The 12563-nt window shown below is 34.6% G+C and overlaps 2 protein-coding genes across 7 annotated transcripts in view; one reads left to right on the forward strand and one right to left on the reverse strand.

The window, feature by feature from the left end:
* The window catches only part of Mical (Molecule interacting with CasL), a 44766-nt gene extending 43367 nt beyond the window's left edge, over positions 1 to 1399 (forward strand). For all 5 annotated transcript variants that reach the window (XM_073074819.1, XM_073074821.1, XM_073074822.1 and 2 more), the window contains 2 exons: positions 868 to 952; positions 1101 to 1399. In XM_073074819.1, coding sequence (XP_072930920.1) covers positions 868 to 952; positions 1101 to 1131 — 116 coding nt within the window. In that variant the 3' untranslated portion in view covers positions 1132 to 1399. The remainder of the gene's footprint in view (positions 1 to 867; positions 953 to 1100) is intronic.
* Positions 1400 to 6088: 4689 nt separating this feature from the next.
* LOC140743504 (CUB and sushi domain-containing protein 3) overlaps positions 6089 to 12563 on the reverse strand; it is a 51156-nt gene continuing 44681 nt past the window's right edge. Inside the window, exons 8-11 of one of the 2 annotated variants that reach the window (XM_073074825.1) lie at positions 12152 to 12331; positions 11536 to 11879; positions 10738 to 10922; positions 6089 to 8008 (exon numbers count right to left, since the gene is read on the reverse strand). In XM_073074825.1, the coding sequence (XP_072930926.1) occupies positions 7666 to 8008; positions 10738 to 10922; positions 11536 to 11879; positions 12152 to 12331 (1052 nt within the window). In that variant the 3' untranslated portion in view covers positions 6089 to 7665. Of the gene's footprint in view, positions 8012 to 10737; positions 10923 to 11535; positions 11880 to 12151; positions 12332 to 12563 lie in introns of both variants that reach the window. The other variant, XM_073074824.1, reaches the window with a different exon arrangement.

The following is a 12563-nucleotide window of genomic DNA, read 5'->3' on the forward strand; positions in this document are numbered from 1 at the left end:
TCTGCGACTGGCATGGCGTAATTTACGCGGAACAATGCCGACATGTGCATTTAAGTGATGCAAAAACAACACTAAATCGAAGAAAAAGTACGGAGAAATGTCGTTTCATTCGTAAATGCTCTAAAAACTACATTTTTTTAATATTTTTCAAACACGGAAATAACTGACAGTGACAATTTCAATTGTCAAAACTGGTTACATTTTCTTGTTAGGGGTGAGTAATCTTTACTAATACTACTAATCTATGACTGTCTATATCACCTTTGTTACGTGTTATGCTATTCACGACATTGTTAATAATACATCTATCCAATGTTAAATATCATCCAATATAAAATAAAGTCCGCGCCAAACTGGTAATCCGCTCCGAATATAGAAACGAGCCGCGTCTCAATAGCATATTGTAAATATTAGTGGGACGAAGACAGCGCGGAACCCCCCCGGCACCCGTCCGCTGCCCGCTCTCGCCCACGGTTACATAGCTGCATTAGTGTACCCTTACGTTGCTACGGAATATATGCTTTTAATTGTGTTCGACCGCATTGGCTCTCTGACTGACATCTGCGCGCATTAACTTCAGAGCGAACTCGAAGTTTAGCGCGGGCTATGCCTTCTAGGACTCCTAAGCATCCTTAATAAATGTTTAAGTATTCCTAAGGACGACATTGGAATTTATAATACCTATAAAATGATCCTCGAAATCTGCTTTCGTTTATGTGGACCGCTGGGAAACCGACTTCGACCCCAAGGGATCGATATCGATCATTTTGGGAATCACTGCATTACATTATATTTACGTGATATCTTTTAGTCAGTATCTGAGTTTGTTGTATACTTTATTCTAACGAAATATAATCAAAATTTCAGCGGAACAGCAAGCCGCCGCCGTGGCCGAGTTGGTACAGGTGTCCGCGCAACGCGACGCTCACCAAGCTTTAATGGCAGCTGACAGGTACAACATTCATTCAATACAATCATTCATTCGCTATAAATATCGTTGTAATAATAGGAACTTTGAATGTATGAATCATAGTCAAATTGTTATTTACCTTTACAATTCTATAACTTTTTTTTTTAATTCTGTACATGTTGTTAAACAGGAGGCGAAATGGTGGTAGCGTTGGTGATTAAACTTAGTAAGGCTCTAAAAATGACACTTTTTGAAATCCTCGGCGCAACTTGACACCGATCGACGATCGACTTTGTTCCAGTCACCTCGATGTTCACCTAATACTCATATCCGTAGAATTTAGTGACATAAAGTTATTATGGATACCTACGGTCATTGTATTAAACATGACAATCATGCGTTCAAGCATTTATAGTATGTATTTATGCAGAGATGACGGCGTGACCAGTATTAGAGCGTATCATGACCACTGAAAAATTCTGATACATATTTGTATTGGCAGCGGTAATATATGATTATTATGTAAAAGACAAATTGAAATGTCTCATAATTTGAAACAAAACAAATCATACTATGTTAAACCATGGTGAAATTGTGGTTCATATACATTAAATGTCCCAGTTATGATTCACTATGATTATTCAGTAGTTCAGATCTCTTGTTATACGTGTTCTATAAATCTTTAATCATGGATAAAATATGTCTAGAACGTAAATATGTTTGTGCGTCGGGGCTATCCTAAAATAGTGCTTTGTTGTAAGCTATACGTGTTATACTTTATCCTCTTTGTTGTATAATGTTCGCACAATACTGTTACTGCTTTAAGTGGGAGAGTTGGTGGTGTTGGCGCGAGGGCAGCTTTCATAGTATCTAAATTTAATAGCACTGTCGTTAATCAGAAATAGAATCCTACATAGGTACACGAGACGTGAACTAGTTAAGATTTCTATTCGTCTTAAGGTTCGGTCTAAAAATTTGATATATGTGGCTATGTCTTTATACTTCATGTAGTGAAATATTTGTATTGTACTATATATATTTCACATTTTTTGGTTGAAATAAATGCCCATTTTTTATTATTTATGCCTCAAAACATATATTAAATTGGCATGTGATGTACAAACTGGGTATAGTTGGCGTTCACTACTAGTCTGCGGTATTTTGGTTGTTTGTTTTTACATGCGGACTTTTAGGTCTGAGCTTAGAACGATTAGTCTGACGTGCAAAAATAAAAGTCATAAAAGCCCGTATAGCCGTCTACGTTTGTGCTCTACCACGCCCATGCCTAAGTGTGATATAATCTTTCCAGTCGCACAGATCGTCAATGTATTGTAGAATGAGTTTAGTGAAATAAACACTCAGTATCTCCCAGTTCCGATGTTAATCGATTTAGTGTCTCGAACTACTTGCTAGTAATAAATGCTTCTAGATACTTGTATTGTTAGCTTTATTTAGAACAAATTGTTGTTACTGCATTGTAAGTTACTATAAAATCGACTTTAATTATATATCTGAGTTGATAACAGTTTATTTTTGAAGCTGTGTTAACGAGATAAGACTTATTGGTCACTGTAGGAGACGATGTATTCTCACACAAGCGTTACGCTTTTAACGTGCTTAAAGAACTACATTTTGATAGTAATTTAGGCTTAAATACATTTCATCTATACTATCCCAATTTTATACGAGAATCCTCTTTCAGGATACTTTCTATGAATTCGGTATCATAATCTGTAAAATTAAAACTGTTAGTCCGATTGTGCAGAGTTTAATTAAAGAAAACTGTTATAATAAATTAAAACTTTAAATATTTTAATATTAATAACACATTCAATTCACCACACTAGTAAATATTACTATGCGTTACAAAAGCTTTACATTTTAATAATATAATCAATCTTATTACTTATCAGAGGTCTGGTTTCGTATAGGAATTAGGAGGCGGTAGTTAGGTATTGAAAGTGATTGTCACAAAATGCAAATTGTGCCCCCGATTGGGCCTTAACGGTGTGCTAGATATGCCAAATGAGTTTACAATTAAATATTTATAAATTATATGTAGGTAAAAGTAGTAGTAAAATTGAGATGAGGTATGCTAAAATGCTTCTTTTAAGCTTTAAGTGAATACTATTCAATTATAACAATGAGCAATACACAATTCTATCAAAACAAGGCACTGTTCCACCTATGTACCGACTACCTGCGTGGTTGGGGTACTATAGTACTTTATTATAGCTCTTTATAATTCTTTAACCGTATTCTTTTGATAGATTGTTATAAACGTGTTTTCTGTGTAGTTATCGGCGTGAATATTGAACGCATATTTTTATAGTAGTGTTAACGCTTGCGGCAACGCTTTCTGTCTAAAACTTGTATATTATGCACTAGTTGTAAGAGAGTGAATGTATATTTCCCTATATTTTTATATGGAATGGTGGTGATATAATATAAAAAAGATTAATACTTCGTGCGTTGAATACGCAATATATCAAACTGACAATTCTGCCTCTTTTTTCAATCTTAAAATTCTAAATTATTTTAAGTAATCGTTAAACCTAATATTTTTTTATTAAACATGATTGTTTTTCATAGGTACACTACATATACTTTATTAACATAAAAAAAAACATTTTAATAAGAATAAAATTAGTATATATAATACATTAACATGTAACGTAATCAAGGTATAAGTTTGTAGTGTATCTTTTGTTTATTTTTAAAATATTGAATCGAAAATCAATCAATCAATTTTAATCCATGGTTGGGAGAAGACTTATTCGACGTTTTCGATGATTTCAAATTCAATACATGACAATGCATGTATAAATAATGTGAAGGCCTAAATACCCCACAAATATTTTGTAATATTTTTGGAAAATACAAAGTTTTTTATGTATAATGTATAATATAATGTGAGTCTGAATTGTCAGTCTGATGTGTTGTTTTATCTGGGAGGAGTTGTTTGCGAGAGCTTTTATTGTTTATTTGAAATTAACCTATTTGACAATTAAGTTCAATTTACAAGCGAAATGTTGGATCATGATGGTTAGTGTCACTAAGCTAATTTTAATTATAAGTTTAATAGTATAATATTAATATTATAATATATTTTTGTATTTCTTTTCTGAATTTTCGTTCGGTGACTTGAATTTCACAATACACATTTAATTAGCTCAACATACCTCACGTGCTGCGAAGTTATTTTCTAAATTTAGTAATTATTTATTATTTATCAGGACGCCCACATTTTACACAGAATTTGAAGTTGCAACATAATACAAGGTGGCTTATTTTTCACAATGTTTTACGATGAGATCAAATGACAAGTTATTTATATTTATGATAGTCACATTGTAGATATCAAAGTATAGTAGCTATAGTTTGTCAACTATACTATATTCATATTTTGATCCAGGGTATAGCAATCAGAAAATATAATTTATACAACAAACATTGTTATTGAAAATTATACAGACAATACAAAAATTATAAACATATTCACTTTTAAATGGAAATGAAATAAAACTACAACGCTAATTATGAGTCGAGAACCGTTAAATATTGGTGCTTTATATTTTTTAATGATAATGATGATGGTGCCCGAAAGGAGAATTGTTAGATTTTTGTGACCTTGTAAGGGCATTTTTTAATTATTTCATGTTATCGACAATAGTAAATTGGCAATAAAACATAAATTTTACAAATTTTATTTTAACAAAAAGAAGCAATAAATATTCGCCTTGTAACTTTTAATGAATAAATTAATTACGTTAACGTTTAAAAATGTAGTAATAACTTTTAATAGATGTTCACTATTTCAATTGATTTTATTATGGAAAAGAAAGGTTTGAGTAAAATATAATTGGCTGTCGCCATCGACATGTTGTGTTGTGCACAATGTTACAATGTTCGTGACTTGTTAATAAATGTTGCATGTATGAGAATGTAATACTTCGATGTATGCAACAATTCATTGGTTTATTTCACTCGTGTTCTGTAAGTTATTATTATAATTATGTACAAATTGTTTTGTGTGTTCAATGTCGTGGACAAGCATTTTTTCTTTAGCAAGTGTTTCGTAATATCATGAGAGGAGTATTTTTTATCATGTTCTATCGTGTTTTTCGTTACGTTCATGATCAGGCCTCTGTGAACTTTATAGTATTGATGTTATTAAGTATTTTTATAATAAGTGTAAAATCGATGTTCACCTTGTTTTAAACTGGTTCTCTTTATATTTATATTCTTCATTATAGCTAAAATGTTATCGTCGCGAATCCAGCTTGTAAATGTTCGATGTAATAATGAAGTTTATCACTTTCGTGTATTTGGTCACTTGTAAAGTTTAAGATTACCCATTACTTTATACATACCTGTTCAAGTATTATAAGTACACGATGTAAGTAGACTTCTTTTGAACACATAGATTTATAATTATGGTGAAAAACATTTATGTTATATTAGTATTTGGAATGGCGTTTCTGCTGCAAATTTATTTTAAAATTAGATTAGATTCGATTCGATGTCTTAATTTAAAATTGCATAATTTTTCTAAGTGTATACAGCGGTTTATTTGCCACTTCGCACTTATTGTTACCAAAATAGTCCATCCTAAAATAGTTTTAATTAGTTTGCATGATAAACTATTCAGTTTTTAATCAAATCAGATTAGGCGTCAATCAAATCATTCAGTTTTCGGAAGTGGTCTTTTTACATCGTGTACAAAAGTTTAAAAGTCTAAATGTATTCTGTTATAAGAAATTTAACCAACCTTTGAGATTACACCTAATGCAATAATCTACACAAAGCAATGTACCTCCTTTTGTATGCATAGATAAATAGAAAAAACGAATACAGAGATAATATATGACAACTGTCTTTTATTTGTGTTATGGTATCCCAGGTATTAAACATTACTGCGTATGTGACATTGTGTCGCGCAGTTTATTGCAAAAATATGATGTAGTTCATTGAAATAATAAATAATTGATCCTTAGCACGCAAAAGTCAGAGCACACAATTTTACTTTGTGAAGTAAACCTAAATATGTCCAAAATTGACCTTTGGCCAAAATTAATCAAATGAAGACAAAAGTTGTAGTTAATTTAGTTTGAAGCCCCTCCCTGGGCATCCAAGAAAAAATTGCGTACCCGATATCATAAGATAGAAAAAAATGCATTCAATTATATTATATCTTTATTTGATTCATTTTCTCTTATCTGACACGAGGAAATTGTTAGAAATAATTTCTTCAGACGTTGAAACATTATTTCCAAAGTTAAAAGTATTCTAATAAAATATATTTAAGTACAATTTCACTAATCAATATCGCCTCAACATTAGCTCATATTCCCCTAAACAGATTCGATGTCTTTGACATACTGTAACAGAATCGGTTAACGCAGATTTCTAACAATTTCCTTTTTCCAAAACAAAATTATTTACAAAATAACAAAACATAAAATCTAAGATTGTCTGAGTTTCCTACATGTAGGTGCTATGTCTGCCTCGCTAATGGCACATTTTCATACAATTGTCCAAAACCTATTTCAGTTATGAATCGGGAAATAGCCATAATGTGTTGTACAACTATGTTTCTAGATGCCTGTGAAAAAAAATTATTATTATTTTGTACCATTTAAAGATGATAGTAGAAAGAGGCCGCTATTTTAGTTAGTATTTCTTAATAGTTTCTTTGCATATGAGTAAATATAGTAAAGGTAAATAGTACGCCTCACAAAATATGAAAGTGAAAATGAAATTCAATAATTGATGCTTACTAAATTAAAATATTTTTATATCTTTGTTTAAGTAATAGGTACAAAGTATAATACGCAACGGTAAGCTGCGCCACGCGGTTTTTTGCAAACTGCGTTAAAGAAAGGTTCAGAACCGTTTTTGCTAACTGTACATTGAATATATTATAATTAATAACACTAATAATGTGCTTTATTCTAAATCTTATTCTATTCTAGATATAAAGTTATACATTTTCATAGAAATATTAATTGGGTAGGAATGTTAGAGCAATGAACAATGATTAACTTCAATCTAATCTTATAACCTATCAAATTAGATATTATGTACAAAAACTAGCATAATGTAAAGTAAATCTAATAGGTATACATTAAAAAACATAATTTATATAATATGTTATACATAAGAAAAGATCAAGGTAATCATAGTTATAAAGCGAAAAAGAATAGGTAAAGAGTAAAGTACCAAGAACGTTTAAATATGTATAATGTACTATCTAACCGGACTTTCTACACTGGTCACTTTTACAAACGTGGTTAGGTTAAGCACATTTCAAAGTTATCATGTATAAATTAAAACATTTTTTAGAATTATATCACATTTTTAAAAAGGGTTTGATATTAAATCACGTAAATTATAATTTACATGAGAAAATTATAACTTAATTTATTTAAAACCAATGGTACGATGTATAACTGTTCTAAAATTAATTTGTTAAAATTCGTTATACATATAGGTATGCTTGCATAAATTTATCTGTCTATTACAATTGTGATTTAAATTGCGTAACGGAAACTCAAAATCGTGGGATTTATCTTAAGAAACTTCAGTCCAAATACCTACTTCAATACGAATACCGTAACGGTTTCTATAATAAACTAATTACAAATCCATCATGTATAGAGTGCAAATAAATAGAAAAATGGTGTTCATGACTCGCACGATGCATAATTTCTAGAAATAATTTATGTTTAGTAACGAGTGAGAAAGACTTAGGTCTAATATCTAGGTTTGTGATTATGGTGGGGACGGTGCGAGGGTTGCCAGTCGGGGTGGCGCGGCTCGCGGTGGTGGTGGTGGTGATGGTGGCGGCGCTTGTCGCGCGCGTTCTGCGCGGGGTACACGTCGGACACCACCAGCTCGGAGCCGTCCTTGGGGGCCTCCCTCTCGTGCCGCCTATGGCCATGGTTGGTGCCGGCCGCCTCGTGGAGCTCCTCCCACGCCTGCCGGTAGTACCTGTTGAGGCCGCTCCGCGACTCGGACGAAGACGAGTCCAGCGACGCGACCGTGTTGCAGTCGGGGGACACGTGGTGCCGGTACCGTTTGCCGTCGTGATGTTTCCTGCTAACATTTAAAATATTTAAATGATGTGCGCCATTACATTCTTGTATCCACCGAAATCCAGGCGTGGTCTTCTTCACATTGCTTTGCTGAAAGTCTCCCCGCGTAAGTGGTGCTAGACATTTTTTTATTTCAAAGACGAAGCCGCAGAGCTCAGGCTAATAGAAATAGGTGTATAAAATTGCAGTGCGTTGAGTGCTGTTTTTTTATTATTTACAACAAAAATAAACTAGCTAGATATAGGTATGTAATATTTTAATTATAAGAAATTATTTGATACTTACGCAATAAACATTAATACAAAATGATTCGGAAGAATATATATTTTATTTCTATATTTATTAAATTGTGATTTAACATTGAGATTATAATAAAGTTTTATTTAGTTTATGCTGCTTTTGTGCATCGGCGTGTGCTAATTGTGCGTTGAAATGCAAATATGAAAATGAATGTAAATATCGAGATTAAAAATAGCAATAAATTCTTGTTGGATTATATCGATATTTTAGTGAGTAGGAATAAGAAATATTGTAGGTATATGCGAAACTTGATGGTGTCCAGTGCGCGTGAGGTGCGATGCGGTGTGACACGGTGGCTGTCGGTGGTGTACCAACCTATAGTATAGGACATAGGTATTGGTACGATTATTTATTTGATATAATATCTATGTCGACATCGTAATGGATCACACATAGTATTTTTTAAGGAATACTTGTTGCGAACATAGTTTAAACGAACGAGTACAAAGCATGTTAACATTCATAGTGTGACCTTATGATGCACTATTTATACTTATGTAATAACTATAATAACATTTAAGTTACATTTATGATTAATTTATATAGTATGTTTAGATAGAAGTTTTTCATTTGTTAAGTTACTAAGTATATTCGTCTATTCTATCTCAAGCATCATTTATTATAAGTATATAGAAAATCTTTAATTCCTTGGAAACCTTAAACACAAACAAAATTTCAACTATTTTATTTTTAAAAATGACTACCAGAAGTGAAGTAAGACCTACAGCTATTCTGTTAAAGTTAAGTTACGTTTACATAAATGTAAATCTCTAAATCATATAATTAAGGCGTACAAACAAAGTCTCTCGTATGGTACTGCGATGATCGCATCAGCCACCATGTCAGCCGCGTAAGGTACCTTAAAATATAAACGCACGCTATAACGGGTTGGAGAAATGTCCGGCGCGGTGTGTGAGGCGGTGTGCGCGCGCGAACTCGCGGCGGCCGACCTGCTGGTCCGGGAAGGGCAAGGCCAGCAGCGTGTACCAGCGCGAGGGCAGCTCGCGCGCCGCCGCCGCGGGCCGCTTGCGACCGCCGCTATCGTTCATACTACCTTTACTAATGCCATCTCCGTTTATCGTCCGTTCACTTCACAGACTTAGATATTTTACTACGGTCCTGTTATTGCCTTTCGGTTTAGCTGTGGTCGCGTGGATTGCTGTACTGATATTGCTGTAGTGGTGTACTGGCCGTTACTGGTTCTCAGGATGGCGAGCTTGAGGAGCTCCGCCTCAATACATATTAAATGAAGAGGGAGTGATTCAGAGTGTTCGCTATAAGTGTGGCACGAGGTCACATTCGTTTCCTAAAATGGATGTCCAAAAATTCCTCACCTATTTGATACGGACGTCATTTTTTATACCAAAGTTTGAGAAACCAATAATAGGCCATTATTTTCAAGTAATCTAAACCATCGCCAATGTCTAACACGGCTAGGATTTCGTATTAGGGGCCAAATCGAAGTTGATTGTGAACTCTTTAAATCTTTCGCTCTACTGTTCGAGCAGGTTTTCGTGACGAAAAAAAGAATGCACATACCTGCAGCACAAATGTCATTTAATTATCAGGTAAATTCAATATAAATATGCTTCACCGAGATCTACCAATGCTTAATAGAACGTAGAAATAAATAGGTACTAAATTAATTGTTGATACTAAAGCAAAATTACTGAAAAATATGTATAGTGTAGCATATCTAGATGTACATATAACATTAACACTTAGAAAAGCATTTATATTTTAAGGTACCTACTTTCATGGTCTCCGGAAGACGAGTGAGACATGAAAGAATCCTGAGCTACTTAATATTAACATAGACAATATTTTTCGTATGTGTAATAATTTTTGTGGACTATGGACTTAAGTCTATAGTAATCTATAAATAAGCCTCATGTTTCTTTATTTCATGGTAGATGACAAAATACACCTTATGAATGGCGAAATATATTTTGACGTAATATTTAATTACTCGTAGAATTCAATGCAATTCAAAATATTATATTGATGCAGCTTGCCATGAAGCTATTCGGCCTCATATTATTTTTATGTACCTAATTGTTTAAAAACTATCTATAAAATAATATTTTAAATCTTTTTTTACAATCTTGTCTTTTGCATAAAATATAAAAAGTGTTATGAATTATAGCTAAAATAATGATTTTTAAAAATCTTTACACTTTGTATGGTTTAAAATCGTGATCTTGTACCTATTATACTTTATTATGTTACTTTTTTAACTTAATTGGCTTGCGTTTGGCTGCAACATTAGCTGATGTTAAGTGAGATAAAATCACGCTTGCCTAGAAGTAGCATTCACCCTTGATTTGAACAATCCCAGGTCGTATGTTCAATGAAACAATCATTTAACCAGAGCGACTGCCTACGAGAACAATATATTAAGTGTTAAGATGTACGTCTGTAGATGCTTACCTCCTGACGAGTATGACGATGGTGGTGACGATCGCGATGAGGAAGACGAGCGCGCCGAACGCGCCGAGCGCGACCACCGCGCCGAGGTTGAGCCGCGCGCCCTCGCGCCGCTCGCCGTCCACCGGCTGCGGCACGTTCACGCGCGGCGTCTGCTCCGCGCGGATGTTGTTGCCGCTGCCGATTATCTGAACACATTCTGTTTGTTAGTCAATGTGACATACACAATGTGCTCTAAACACTGTGTTTCTTAGTCGACGAGACTGTACACAGTGTGTCTGGTAGTTTCTGCATTTTTTATAGTATAGTAGCAAACAAGAGGCGAGTATATTGGAATGCCTTGGAAGTTTATCTCCTTTACTCTTCAAACCAGACACTAGCAACGCATAGCACTGCTGCTACTAGGCAGAAATAAATATGGCACTGGTGCATCTGGAGTCTAACCACAAAGGGTTTTGCCATCTTCAAGTAACCGTTCTATAATTATGTTTAAATATTTTTAGCTTCGTGGTATTCGTAATCTTAGATCGTAAACAAATTTATTTACTTTTATTATTATTCGTGTACTTAAACTGACTAACATTGTCTGTTACAACTGAATAGCAATCGTTAGAATAGCAATAGGAAACCTTAAATGGTTTGACAAATATTCGACACGGGTTAGCTATTAATCAATTTCTTCTTACTTCATTCTAAATTGGAGTAATGTGATGATTTATTTTCCACTTCTCCTGCTCTGTAGCAAGAACCCCATACCCAGCAGTGGAGCATCACAAGTGTTGCAGTGGTAGTGTTATTTACCTGATTTTCCCTCGGATGATTCGCCACAATAATGTGCGGAACGTGACTGGTAGGCGATTCTTGCGTATCAGCTACAGTCGACTTCCTCTGCGGCGGTTTCTCGTAGGACCTCGTGGTGGGTCGTTCCGTGGTGGTCACTCGGGGTCGTGGTCGCCGCGTGGGCTCCGCGGGCGCGAACGGCGTGGGGGACGAGGCGGGGCGCGGGCGCGGCCGCGTCGGCAGCACCAGGCGCGGCGTGGTCGGCGACGCCGTCGTCACGAATACAGTTGTTGGTGCGGGCGTGGTCGTGGTCGTCGTTGTCGTGGTCGTCGTCGTTGTCGTGGTTGTTGTTGAACGTTCCTCGGCTGTAAAATTAGAAGTGTAAAAGGCGTTACAACGTTATTGAACGATACATTATAATAATCGTACAGACATTTCGTCAACATTGAATATATAGAACAAATTATAATGATCATATCCCTTCCTCATTTTTATAACCCAGCTAATATACTATTTTTAAAGTTTCTTACGCTCTTTCCGTAGGTAATAAGTTAATTTTCGTTTATTACTACAGCTACATTATGTTTTAATATGTTTCTTTATGTTATGTTACATAATATTTAGAACCAATACTTACGGTGACAATGAGGAACAGAGTTTTCCCACAGACCACTGTCGAGGCAGAGTATTTTCCGATTGCCGTGCAATTTGAATCCCTTAGCGCAGCCGTACTCCGCCACTGATCCGAATACGGAGGCATTGTTGGCGACCGACACCTTACCGTTCGGGATCTGGGGTGGGTCTTCACATCGGACCACTGTCAACAATATAATTCAAAATTGAAATAAATAATATAATCACAAGGTTTTCTTTTGACAATAAAGTCATTGAAGAATAAGACTGTTTATTCATTAGCTGCTATCATTATATCGTCACTGCCACATCGGACTGCACCTCTATCTATCTTGAAGGCTTTTTTTCGTTTAATGACACTTTCACATTTTTTTTATAATATAGGAGAAGTAGCAGAAGAGCATGCAGTCCACCTG

Source organism: Epargyreus clarus, unplaced genomic scaffold (genome assembly GCF_041222505.1).
Source record: "Epargyreus clarus isolate Ecla_fem2 unplaced genomic scaffold, WU_Ecla_fem_2.2 ptg000007l, whole genome shotgun sequence".
Taxonomy (NCBI): domain Eukaryota; kingdom Metazoa; phylum Arthropoda; class Insecta; order Lepidoptera; family Hesperiidae; genus Epargyreus; species Epargyreus clarus.